Genomic DNA, 14,192 nt, shown 5'->3' with positions numbered 1-14,192 from the left:
TGGACTTTTAAAAACATGAAATCTCCGGAGTTCCAAAAGCTGACAACTGTTTTCTTTTTTTAATTCAAAGGTTTAGTTGATACTGCACTGAACACAACACATCTGTTTGCTGGATGTGGCCTGCAGGCTGTCATTGAGACCTGTGCTTTAGGGGATAGGATACTTATGGAAGCATAGAAGCTAACTGAAGCAACACTTCAAAACACTTAAAAGATAACCACATACATTCCTCTCCGGATTGCCCCATTCCAACATTTCTACTGCATATGATGACACATGTTCTTTCTCTGGGGAAAGAGAGGTCCCAGATCAAATGCAACCCTCAGGGCTTTTGAGGGCAAGGGTGTAATCCAAAGTCTCAGTCAAGTTGTTAAAAGCCTGGTAGAACATGGTAAGGTGAGACCAGTGTGGCCCTTGAGCATCACCACCACTACCACCAGGAGATGGCTGTCATTTGTTTCCTTTTCATTTTAGAGGAAAAAAGGGCAGCCACTTTAAACTGTGTGTGCAAGAAAGTCAGCACAGCCAGTGACAGCACAGATAAAACACAATGTAAAGGCTGTTAAAGTTCAAACTCCTCATTTTACTGCCGGAGAAATGAAGGCCCCCAAAAAGCACAGTGACTTGCTCAGAGTGACCCAGCAATCTAGTGGCAGGATGAAGTCTCCTGACTCCTGGTCTAGCATTCTTTCCAATAATCCCAGGCTGTGATAATTAAAATAAATCAGCCTGGCAGTTTTCCTAGCATCTAGAATTCCTGGACTGGACAAGCAGGACTTGAGAGCAGCTGTTAAACACCCTTTTTCCCCTTAGCTCTAGGATGATGATATTCTTTGTGAACTTTATATTTCATGGGTAGAGGTTAAAGAGAGGACAAAAAGATGTTTTTGAAGCACTGAGACCATTCAAAAGTGTATAGAGAAAAGTTGTCTGTGGCTAATATATTAAAGGCTTATGACCTCTGTGCTCTCTGGACTGATCTGCCAGCAGATGCTTTTGGTTTTGTGTTTTGTTTCTCTTCTTTTGTCTTCTTTTGTATTTCTCTCTATGTTTTTCTTCTCTTCCACCAGCCTAGGTCTTAGGCCTACATATAAGTGCTTCCGGGCATTGCTGAGCCTCCTTGATGACATTCCAGATGCCTGCTGCAAGTCAATAAAATTGTTAATTATTCATTACTCAATTAATAACATGAGAATGAGAGTGCATAGTGACTATGAAGCATATATGTTTCCCCTTCTACAGTCATTTCGCTTTACTTATCTCAGACTAGTAACTCTTGTCAATTGTGACTCTTGATTTAACTAATCCTTTCCATCCTTCATTTCAGGGTCTATTGTTCTGCCATTTGCCACTTTTTTTTTCTCTGAATCCGTTTCTGATTGGTGCAGCTGTTGAAGATGCTGCAGTTGCAGCAGTGTACATCTGGAACATTTGGCTGACTTGTTGAACTTCCCCCAGGGAGTATTCCAGGAGAAGGATGGGAGGGGTGGAGAGGCCAGAACAGTTGCCTGTAAATAAGGATGCCAATGGTGTCTGGCTATTCTGTGGACCTCCCTTGTAAAAATCCACCTCATTCTGGCCCTCAGTTTCCTATCTACTCGCTGAAGGTCATATGTTCTCTAATCAAAACTACTGCAGTGGAAGAAATCTATTCTGGCTGTGGATGCTCTCATACAGCATTTTCTGCATTGTACAGGGATCAATAGATATTTGTTGAATTAATTAAAATATCAAGAAATCCTAGGAGACTGTTTTACCCTTCATGGGACAAAATCATTTCAGTTCCACTTGGCATGAGTCAGCTTCTCTGTCACTTAGATTGAGCTTTCAGAGTCACTCCAGGAGTGAGGCTGCTTGAGTCCCACCCATTCCCATAGTTCCCAGGCTCCTAGGTCTCCTTTTCTTCGGGCGAGCCATTGGATTGCAAACACAGCAGGCATGGTTTCATTCCAAACCAAGAGCTGTTTTAATTAGTTTAACGTCTGTTAAACGCTTTGAAGATTGGAAGCAACAGATAAGTACTGGATGATGTTATTAACAACTGCAGTTAATTGCAAACATTTCTATTAATGCTAGTTTCTGCCTCCTTTTCTTTGCTCTACTTTCTTTCCAAGGTTCCCAAATTCTTAGCCTCCCCCTCCTTCCCTCCCAGAACTGGCGCTAAAGGGTTAAACTGGGGCGGAGTCCAGGAATGAACGACAGCGCCAGTCACCAACTGGGACGAGGCAAGCGGGAAGAGCTGGGTGGGGCGGCCAGGCCGAGGCGAACCCTCACGCCCCCAGGTCCCGCCCCGCGGCTGGAGGCCCGGCTGGAACGGCACGGGGCGGGGTGCCGGGCAGGGCGGCCCCGTGGTTGGACGTCCCGGCAGCCGCTTGAGGGATGGGGCGGTGTCGGCGGGGACCTCCTCCTTCATTCCCTCGGCGGGCCGAGCCTCCCCTCTCTCCCGCCCCTCCTCCTCCCTTTCCCACCCCTCGGAGTGGAGCTGCACATGCGGCTGCTCCCTGCTCCGTCCCGCCCAGCCACCGTCGCGCAGGAACGGGTCCCTGCAGCCCCCAGCCGATGGCAGGACAGTAGCCGCCTGTCAGAGGTCGTGAACGGCTGAGGCAGACGCAGCGGCTCCCGGGCCTCAAGAGAGTGGGTGTCTCTGGAGGCCATGGGCTACCCGGAGGTGGAGCGCAGGGGATCCCTGCCCGCGGCAGCGCCGCGGGAGCGGGGAAGCCAGGGCTGCGGCTGTCGCGGGGCCCATGCCCGGGCGGGCGAAGGGAACAGCTGCCGGCTCTTCCTGGGTTTCTTTGGCCTCTCGCTGGCCCTCCACCTGCTGACGTTGTGCTGCTACCTAGAGTTGCGCTCGGAGTTGCGGCGGGAACGGGGAGCCCAGTCCCGCCTTGGCGGCCCGGGCACCCCTGGCACCTCTGGCACCCTAAGCAGCCCCGGTGGCCTCGACCCTGACAGCCCCATCACCCGTCACCTTGGGCAGCCGTCACCTCAGCAGCAGCCGCCGTTGGAACCGGGAGAAGCCTCACTCTCCTCTGACTCCCAGGACGGGCACCAGGTGAGTAACCTAGTAGGGGCGGCGGCAGCCCCCTCCCCTCGCGGGTAGGGCGAGGGCCCTCCACCAAAGGCGCCTGGGAGCACTCTGCCACCTCGACCCAATTTAGAGGGCAGGACCAGGGAGGGGCCAGGCGAGCAGGGGAGAGGTTGCCCAAGGCAGGTTGTCTTCGGTCCCTGGCCCAGCTAATCCAGACTCCCTGGGGACCCCTTGAGTTGGAAAGTCTAGCGCGCGCCCGCCGCCCCTGGCTGCGGGCTGCCTCGGGAAAAGTTGGCGACGCTCCCGTCGAGGAGGTGCCTGTGCTGCCCCCCTGCCGACTAACGGCTTGGCTCTTCTGCTCCTGATGAGGTTCTCTGCCCGCGGTGCTTGTTTTTTCGTGTCCAGAGCTGATGCCAGAACCAGCAGGCTCCCCTTTGGAGTTGGAGCTGTAAACAGCTGTAGTAACTGCTCCACGCCTGCCCGTTGAAACAACTTTTAACCGCATTTTCATCGCGGGTCCTTGTGTGCTGACCAGAACGTGGGCTTGTTCACACTTACCTGCAATTTGAGACTGATTGTCCTCGGCGTTCTGGTGAGGATCAGCGCCCCTGAGGAATTCTGGTAGAAATATGCCGTCTTGCTAGACAACTTCTGAACAGCAATTTAAAAAATCTATGGAAGTAAAACTCACCCTTTGCATGCCGGTTCTGATTCTTAAGCGGGGTAGGTGTGCAGTGGGAAGGGCGGATGGGAAGTGCTTTTACTGCTAGCTTGAGAACAGGAATCTGCCAATGGAATAATTATTCAGGACTAGTACCCCAAGAGCAGTTTGGGGTTTTTTGTTTTGTTTTGTTTATTTTTGCAATCTTTATGGTGTTTGTGCCCTTATTACCAAATTATTAACTTTGGTGTTTGTTTTCTACTCTTTCTAGCTCTTTATTCAAGTAAATTTAGTACACTTAACGTAAATATTGTCTTAGTTGCCATATGTGAAACTTAGGAGAAGCATCCAATGATCCTTTTGAGGTGGCTAAAGAATAATAGTAAAATTGTACCTCTTAGGGAAGAGAGCAAGTTGTACAAATAAGTTCCTTGAGGTGAGGGACCCAAGCCTTCTATATTTATTGCCACATCCAGAGTCATTGTCACAACTCTGTAAACATTATTTCTGCCACTTTGACCTCCCATCTAAAGTGGTACACTTGATAAAGACATCACATTCAGGATAATAGTGTAATGTTAGGACTGATACTTAAAACAAACAAACAACAACAACAACAACAAAAAAAACCCAACTATGTGCATTGTAAAGTTGCCCTGAGCCTTAAAATGTCTTGCTAGCACACTTCAATTTATATAACAGCTTATCAAAGAAGAGAATCAGCAGACATGCTTCTCATACTTGAAACTTTAAACACTGTAGCTAAACGATAATTAACTAGGATTCTGACTCCTTTATTTATCTACTGCCACTCCCCCACACCCCAATGCCCAGTAGAAATATTTAGCAGCTGAACATTGATATTCTGTGAAAAGATGAAAGAATTAAACTTCTTCAGTCAAATGGTGGCCAAGACTTTTTGTCATTCCGAATGGTCAGAGCCATGTTTATAGACTGAGGATTAGCAGAACAGCTGTACTCTAGGGCTTCTCTGATGACATAAAACTCTTCCAGGTCTGTAATGGCATTTAGTTACCTGCCCTTTGTGTGGCACTAAAATAGTTCTGTTTAGGTTTAAACACAGCTTCCTATCTTCTGTCCTTTATTCTTTCTGTTTTAATATTTTTGAGCAATAGAAGCAAGGATACTAGCTCTTTACATTTGTTGACATCAATTGGAATCCATTTCCTAGAGTTATGAAGGGCTTATACGAGTTCATTTTGTTTGATTCCCCTGGGAAACATAGGCCCTAAAGGGAAAGTGACTTGCCTAAGGTCACATAACTAGAGTCAAAACTGGGATGAAAGTTACTCTCTTAATTCCCAGTTCATTGCCCATTCCCCCAACTACCTCCTGGGACCTTTTTTGAGGGAGCAAGATGGAGCTCCATATTAGAACTTTTACAAAGTAGAGGGCTCAGATCTGCATCATTTTGTTCTACTCTACCTGTATTTTGACCATACTAAGTTTAACCATATATTCCTTGTTCTTCCTGAACTTCACTTTCAGATTTGGAGTATACTTTGAAGGAATTTTAGCCCAAATTCAACTTGTTTATTTTAAATTATTCAACTTAAGTTTATCTTATCTGGTATATTAGTTTTAGTATACAAAAATAAGTTTTTTTAAAAAGTTGATTGGGTATTAAATTAATACTGCTACAAGCTTGGGCAAAATTTCTAGTGCCCTGGTGCACCCTCTGCTGGCTTTATAGGGACATTTAATTGTGTCTGTTGACACTCAGAATTCTACATTGTGCTGACAGATTCTGATTCGGTAAATAAGCAAGTAAACAGCCTTGTGGGATTTGGGCACGTAGGTCATATTTCTGTATTTTAGTTTTTCAACACAAACAACTGCTGTTATAGCAAGTCTTGGATGGAGAGGAAGAAAGATAAAAATATACACCCTTCAACAGGCAGTACATTCAGGTTTCTTACCAGTTTATCTGCAAGGAGTGAAGGCAACCTGATGAGAATAAGCTGCAGGAAGTTCTCATGAGACCAAGTGAGCAGAACAGTCAGAGACACTTCATGCAGGTAGGCAAAAGTAAATCTATCCATGTTTATGAGATGATGGGCTCTAGGCTCTCAGTTATGACTCAAGAAAGGGATCTAGAAATCACTGTAGATGTATGTGTATCATCTCTCAATTTAAAAACTTTTTAAGCAGGGCACACAAGGAAGTTAGGGCAGGTAGGATACAGAGCACAGAGATCAGCACAGTTCTCCATGTGAAATGTTAGAAAAGTCTCCCCCATGGGGACACACTTGCTGATGATAAAGTGAGAGAGTCACATCAGACCTTCTGTAATTAACCATCTACTTCAGTGGGAGCAACTAAGTAGCTGCAGATTTATCTGAATAGTTGGTGGAGATTATCTCAAGAGCAAGGGACATCTCATTTGTGTCTGAATTAGGACAACATACAGTAATATGATTGCCAGAGTAAAAAAAAAATAAAAATCACTGTTGATCGTTTGTGGAGATGTTGTTCCAGTTGTGATTGTAGTACTAAAAGGCCAAGAACGTAGTGGATATCATCAGGAAGGGTCTCAAAAACAACAAAACAAAACACTTATTTTTTTCTATGTACAAGATCAAAAGCAGATTAACTTCTACAATCGGACAGGAAATTCTGGTGGTTGCTTCTCAAGAAAAGCCTAACAGCTGATAAAAGTCCCCAGAAACCCCATTAAATTGATCAAAAGGATGGAGGAATTTTCTAGTTGGTTTTTCAGTCTGGATAGAAAGAGTTTGAAGGAGGAATATGATCAAAGTCTACCAAACCATGAGCAAGATGAGTATGGTTAATATATTGGTACAACTTAATAATCCAGTTCAATAAATAGAAAGCCTGCTGTGCCAGACACAATTGGATACTTTTTAATGTTTGAAAAATTATTTTCAAGGGGAGGCAAATAAAGGTAGTATGTTATTCAACTTATTGTCTCAAGTAATAGTTAAAATTATGGGTAAATCAATATGGATTTTAGAACTGTTAGGGCTATTTGCAGTTTGTTCCTAAGTATTTGAAGTGATGTCATAGATGTCAACCTTAAAGTTCTACAAAACATTGCTTGACATATCTAGATAGACCATTAGTGTATCCAGAGTTGACATTACCTGTGTTAAGGCTCTTGGATCAAGAACATAACTAGGAATCATTCAAGGTGATTCAAGGTGAGCACAATGAATAAATCCAAGGATTTTTTTTTTAGAGAGGTAAGATCTGGATAAAATACCTTTATTGTGGATTTAAATACAGGCTTTAGTGTGACATTAAAGACTTTTGATGAACTTGCTTCATTATACCCATCCCATTTTCTCTCTCACTAATTCTGTTGCAGCCCACCCACCATATCTTGTCTTAGAATCATTCTTTAGTTGTTATTGCTGTTGTTGTTTTTAAATACATTTTATGTCTTTATATTAGAGCACCTCAGAAATCTGACTTCATTTTTGTCTTTCTCTACAATGCCTGATACAGTGCTAGTTACAGTTACTGTACTCAAATACTTGTTGAGTTGAATATTATTTTGAGACTTTGGAGGTATTTATGTAAAACAGACATTTTCTCTTTATATAACAGGCCTGTTTTCCTCAGGTCTTGCTAAGCCTGTGACCTGTCAACTATGCTTAGGTGAGTAAATAGTTCCACTGGAAATGTTTCTCTGATTTCTAGAATAATTAGAAAGTGAAATGGAGATGAGCTTTAACCACGTGGTCAGTCTCCCAGTTTCACACCTTCTCTCTAACATGGTGCAAAAAGCTTCATGTAATATATTGTTCGATGTTTTGTTTTATTTGCTTTTAGTCTCATATATTTCATTCTGTCTTAGACCTTGTGAAAAAATAATCTGTAATTTATCTATAACTACCTTACAGAGAAGATCTCTTTATAGTAGAGAACCTCTGAAGCCATTTAATTCCCAAAAACATTACCAAGGGAAACCACCTTGCCTGTAGAGGACCATTTTATCTGACTCCTCTGTAAATACTCAGCACTTAGCTTTTCATTTTATTTCTTTCATTAAACATTATTTCTTTGAAGAATAACTCACATACAGAAAAATATACAAATCATATTTGTACAATTTGATGAATCATTTCAAAGTGAATATACTCATGTCACCAGAACCCAGGTCAAGAAATAGAACATTATTAGATGCCACTACTCCTACTTACACCCTATTGTTATCACTGTATCTGCCTCACTCTCTCAAGTTCTAACATCATAGATTAGTTTTTTACCTTTCTCCACAGTGCCTGACATAGTGCTAGTTGGATTAGTTCATTAGTTTTGTTCATTTTGAACTTTATATAAATGAAATCAAACAGTGTGTATTGTTTTGTATCTGGTGTTTTTTGCTCAATATTGTTTTTGTGACATCCATTCAGGTTGTTGCACATGGCTGCAGTTTTTTATTTGTATTTTTGTTTGTGTGTGAGACAGGGTCTTGTGCTGTCACCCAGGCTGGAGTGCAATGGCATGATCTCAGCTCACTGCAGCCATGACCTCCCAGGCTCAAGTAATCTTCCAACCTCAGCCTTCTGAGTAGCTAGGTCCTGGGCACATGCCACCATGCCCGGCTCATTTTTAATATTTTGTGGAGACAGGATCTCTTTATGTTGCCCAGGCTGGTCTTGAACTCCTGGCCTCAAGAAAACCTCCCACCTCAGTGTACCAAAGTGCTGGGATTACAGGTGTGAACCAGCATGCCCAGCCATTTATTTGTATTTTTGTACATGATTTCATTGCTTGAATATGCCACCGTTTAATCATTCTATTTTCAATGAATTTGTGGATTGTTTCCAGTCTGGGGCTATTACAGATGCTGATGTTATGAATATTATTGTGTATATCTTTTGGTTACATATACTTGAATTTCTATTGTGTGTATACCTAGGATTGAAATTGCTGGGTCATGGGGGATGCATACTTTTCACATTATTGATAATGACAGTTTTCCTTAGTCATTGTATCAATTTACATTCTCACCAGCAACGTATGAGAATTTCAGTTGTTTCATATTCTTACTAATACTTGGTATTGCCAGTCTTTTTAACCATAGCCATTCTGGTGGGTGGGTTTGTAGTAATATCTGGTGATATTAATTGGCATTTCTCAGAAGACTGATGAGGTTCTGTTCCTTTTCATGTTTATTATGTATTTGCATATCTTCTGTGAAGTGCCTATACAAGTTGTTTGTCCATTTTTCTATCAATTTGTCTGTCCTTATAGATTTGTAGAAATTCTTTATATACTCTAAATATGAAGTATTTTTGTATTTTTTATGTTGTAAGCCATTCCCAAATCTGTGATTTACCTTTCTTTGTGGTATCCTTTAATGAACAGAAGGTTTTAATTTCAATGCGTTTAATTTTTCAGTATTTTCCTTTGTGGGTAGTGTTTTCTGTGCCCCATTTAAGAAATATTTTCTTACCTTGAAATAGTAGAGATTCTCCCACATTATCTTCTAGAAGCTTTATGTTTTTGATATTTACATTTATGTCTATACTCCACTTCGAATCAATTTTTTATGTATACTAAGATTACTAAGGTACAGAAACTAAGCTTCATTTTTTTGTTTTTCTGAGACAGAGTTTCACTCTTGTTGCCCAGGTTGGAGTGCAATGCCACAATTTCAATTCACTGCAACCTCTGCCTCCTTAATTCAAGTGATTCTCCTGCCTCAGCCTCTGAAGTAGCTGGGATTACAGGTGCACACCACCAGCCTGGCTAATATTTTGTATTTTTAGTAGAGACGGGGTTTCACCATCTTAGGCTGGTCTCAAATACCTGACCTCAGGTGATCCACCCGCCTTGGCCTTCCAAAATGCTGGGATTACAGGCATGAGCCACCATTCCCGGCCCTAAGCTTCATTTTTTAAAAAAAAATATTATTATTATTATTATTAATATATGTTTTATTGCACTTTAGGTTCTGGGGTACATATGCAGAACATGCAGGATTGTTGCATAGGTACATACATGGCAATGTGGTTTGCTGCCTCTATCCCCCCATTACCTATATCTGGCGTTTCTCCCGATGTTATCCCTGCCCAACCTCCCTATCCCCCCTGCTGTCCCTCCCCTATTCCCCCCCAACAGACCCCAGTGTGTGATGCTCCCCTCCCTGTGTCCATGTGTTCTCATTGTTCAATACCCGCCGATGAGTGAGAACATGCGGTGTTTGCTTTTTCTGTTCTTGTGTCAGTTTGCTGAGAATGATGGTTTCCAGATTCATCCATGTCCCTACAAAGGACACAAACTCATCGTTTTTTATGGCTGATAGTATTCCATGGTGTATATGTGCCACATTTTCCCTGTCCAGTCTATCATCGATGGGCATTTGGGTTGGTTCCAGGTCTTTGCTATTGTAAACAGTACCACAGTGAACATACGTGTGCATGTGTCCTTATAGTAGAACGATTTATAATCCTTTGGGTATATACCCAGTAATGGGATTGCTGGGTCAAATGGAATTTCTATTTCTAGGTCCTTGAGGAATCGCCACACTGTCTTCCACAATGGTTGAACTAATTTACACTCCCACCAACAGTGTAAAAGTGTTCCTATTTCTCCACATCCTCTCCAGCATCTGTTGTCTCCAGATTTTTTAATGATCGCCATTCTAACTGGCGTGAGATGGTATCTCAATGTGGTTTTGATTTACATTTCTCTTATGCTTCATTTTAAGCAATATAGATATCCAATTGATCCAGTGCCATTAATTATAAGGATCATCTTTCCCCCAGTTCTCTACAGTGTCACCTTTGTCATAAATCATGTGCCTGTATATGTGCAAGATTGTTTCTTAACTGTTTATTCTATTCTGTTGGTCTCTTTGCCATTGCATCACTACCACAGTCTTAATCATTGGACTTTATTATTATCTGCTAAAGCAAGTTCTTCCACCTTGTTCCTCTTATTTAAAAGTATCTTGGATATTCTTAGCCCTTTGCATTTAGAAACAGCTTGTCATGTTCCACAGGAAAGAAAAAAATATAAAGGTGCTGGGAGTTTTATTGGGATTGCATTGAATCTAAAAAACAATTTAGAGGGAACTCATCATTTTATAGTATTCAGTTTACTAATCCATGAACATGCCCAGCAGATTCATTGTTTGGTGAGTGCCCTTTTCCTGATCCATAGAATGACACACTCTTGCTCCATCCTCACATGATGGAAGGGGTGAATACACTTCCTTGGACCTGTTTTATAAGGACACTAATCTCATTTACAAAGGCTCTGCCCTCATTATTTAATTGCCCTCTAAAAGCCTCATCTTCGAATACCATCTCACTGGTGATTAAATTTCAACATATAAATTTTGGGGGGAACCCAAACATTCAGACCACAGCAGACCTGTTTTTTTCTCAGCATCATTTATGTCTGTTATACACTTTTCTCTATATTCTATCCTTTTTTTTCTCTCTGAACTTTATTCTGGGTATTTTCTTTTCTTTTTCTTTTTTCTTTTTTTAAGATAGATGCATCTACATACTTTATTTAAAAAAGATCTCCACAAGAATAATGCAAGGTAGATACTGCTGTCTCTTTTTTTACATGTGGAGAAACAGACCCAGAGGGGTTAAATAACTGTCTGCAATCATATAGCTATTTCTGGAACCATGTTTTAAATAGGAATTTTATAAACCATATATAGAACTTGTATCAACTGAATCATTTAAAATGTGCATGGAGAAGTTTCTATTTAAAGATGTCCCATAAAAGATAGATTAATTCAATAAGTGGTAATGGGATTTACTGGCTTGCCATTTTGGGGGTTCAAAAAATGACAGTAAAACTGGATCCTTATCTCGCCTCTTATACCAATATAAATTCCAGATGGAATAAAGATTTGTATGTAAATTGTATGTAAATTTGTATGAAATCACAGACATTCTAGAAGAACACATGGATGCATTATTTTTATAATATTCCATTCTGGATATTTTCCTGTGACTTATCTTCCAATTCATTAATTCTGTCTTCAGCTTTGTCTAATCTCCCTTTAAACTCACTCATTGAGTTCTTAATATTATTTGTCATGTTTTTTATTTTTAGAATTTTCATTTGGTTCTCTTTATAAAATAGTTTTTGGTTCTCTGCCAAAATTCACATTCAATTATCTTTTAACATACTGACCATAATTATGTGAAAATCTTCATTTGATTACTCATTATTTCAATCCTTGAGGATATGTTTCTATTGTCTATTGTTAGTCTTAATTTTCTATTACTTTGCCTTTTTTCTGGTTAGTTTTGATTGAATGGTAGACATTATATGTGAAAAATTATAGTAGAGATGGTTTAAGGCCTCATTTATTTTTATCTTTATGTAAAAAGGATTTATACTCACTTCTGGCATGTTGTTAGAGAAACTAGCAATCCCACATCACCTTAATTCAATATGAGACTGAGATAATTTAAAGCTGCCCTTCAATCCAATTGAAGGTTGACTTACCCTTCCTTTTAGTAATTATGCCTTCTAATTTGAAACCCAAAGCTCGTTCCCCTCCCCCACTGGAGTTCTCCCTCTTTGAAGGGTCCTCAATTCCAATTTTTGTTCTTGTAGCTTCATGAGTATGTCAGAAGCTCCTCTCTCTCTCTCTTTCTCCCAGTTGACTCTACTCTGTCAGTCAATGACTTTAGGAACCTCTCTCAGTTTTCTTTTTATCCTGCATTTTGGCTTTATAATACTGCATTACTTTGTTACATCTCAGATATCTTCAAAATATGTCATTTATATCTTGCCCCAATTTTCTTGTGTTTTTTTAAGCCAGAAATTTGGCCCAAATTACTTCTGCTTCCATTACTAGAAGCAGAATCAGCTTCTCATTTCTTCAACAAATGTTTATTGATCATCTCCTGTGTATGATGCACTGTACAAAACAATGGAGATGCAGCTATTGAACGGATTAGAGGGGATTCCTGCCATTGTGGAGCATACAGACAAGTGAACAGGCATATATAATAAAATTTCATAAAGCAGTGGTAGGGTTAATCATAGGATGATCTAGAGCACTAAGGAGGAGTACCTGACCAAGACTTTTGAAATCAAGGAACATGTTCTTGACAAAGCATCTTCTGAGCTTAAACCTAATAAGTAAATGAGAATTATCTAGGATAAGACTGTTGTAGGCAGTAGGAACAGCAAGTGCAAAGGCCTAGAGATGAAAGAGAACGTGGTACATTCAGGTATAAGAAAACCTAGTTTGTATGAAGCTACTGTTATCAATACAGTGTGGTGCTGGCATAAGGACAGGCATGTGGATAAATGGAACAGAATTGAGAGTTCAAAAATAAACTATTACATTTATAATCAGTTGATTTTTGACAAAAGTACCAAGATGATTAATTGGGGGGAAAACATACCCTGTTCCATAAATGGTGTTGGGAAAATTGGATACCCACATGCAAAAAAGATGAACTTACATACTCACTAGACACCATACCCCAAAAATTAACTCAAAATGGATCATAGGCTTAAATGTAAGTACCAAAACAATAAAGCTTTTAAAAGAAAATATAATGGTAAAAGGATCAATGCAACAAGAAGAGCTAATGATCCTAAATATATATGCACCTAATACAGGAGCACCCAGATACATAAGGCAAGTTCTTAATGACTTACAAAGAGACTTAGACTCCCACACAATAATAGTGGGAGACTTCAACACACCATTGTCAATATTAGACAGATCAACGAGACAGAAAATTAACAAGGATATCCAGGACTTGAACTCAGACCTGGACCAAGCAAACCTAATAGACATTTACAGAACTCTCTACCCCAAATCCACAGAATATACATTCTTCTCAGCACCACATCATACCTACTCTAAAATTGACCACATAATTGGAAGTAAATCACTCCTCAGCAAATGCAAAAGAACGGAAACCATAACAAACAGTCTCTCAGACCACAGTGCAATCAAGTTAGAACTCAGAATTCAGAAACCAACCCAGAACCACACAGCGTCATGGAAAATGAACAACTTTCTCCTGAATGTTGACTGGATAAACAATGAAATGAAGGCAGAAATAAAGATGTTCTTCGAAACCAACGAGAATGAAGACACCATATACCAGAATCTCTGGGACACATTTAAAGCAGTCTCTAGAGGAAAATATATAGCAATAAGTGCCCACATGAGAAGCAAGGAGAGATCTAAAATTGACACCCTATCGTCAAAATTGAAAGAGCTAGAGGAAGAAGATCAAAAAAACTCAAAACCTAGCAGAAGACAAGAAATAACTAAGATCAAAGCAGAATTGAAGGAGATAGAGACACGAAAAACCCTTCAAGAAATCAATAAATCGAGGAGCTAGTTTTTTGAAAAGATCAACAAAATAGACAGACCACTAGCCAGATTAATGAAAAAGAAAAGATAGAATAACCAAATAGATGCAATAAAAAATGATACAGGGGATATCACCACAGATTCCACAGAAATTCAAATCATCATCAGAGATTATTACAAACAACTCTATG

At 40.4% G+C, this 14,192-nt stretch overlaps 1 protein-coding gene across 8 annotated transcripts in view; it reads left to right on the top strand.

Moving 5' to 3' along the window:
* Positions 1 to 2,653: 2,653 nt before the first annotated feature.
* Positions 2,654 to 14,192, top strand: part of EDA (ectodysplasin A) — a 419,967-nt gene continuing 408,428 nt past the window's right edge. For 7 of the 8 annotated variants that reach the window (XM_064368911.1, XM_064368910.1, XM_012460823.2 and 4 more), the window contains exon 1: positions 2,654 to 3,052. In XM_064368911.1, the coding sequence (XP_064224981.1) occupies positions 2,654 to 3,052 (399 nt within the window). Of the gene's footprint in view, positions 3,053 to 7,280; positions 7,314 to 14,192 lie in introns of those variants that run through there. The other variant, XM_012460824.2, reaches the window with a different exon arrangement.

Source organism: Aotus nancymaae, unplaced genomic scaffold, assembly GCF_030222135.1.
Source record: "Aotus nancymaae isolate 86718 unplaced genomic scaffold, 86718_ANA_hifiasm-v0.15.2.pri h1tg000081l, whole genome shotgun sequence".
NCBI classification, from domain to species: Eukaryota; Metazoa; Chordata; class Mammalia; order Primates; family Aotidae; genus Aotus; species Aotus nancymaae.
This window is presented reverse-complemented; position numbering and strand designations above follow the sequence as displayed.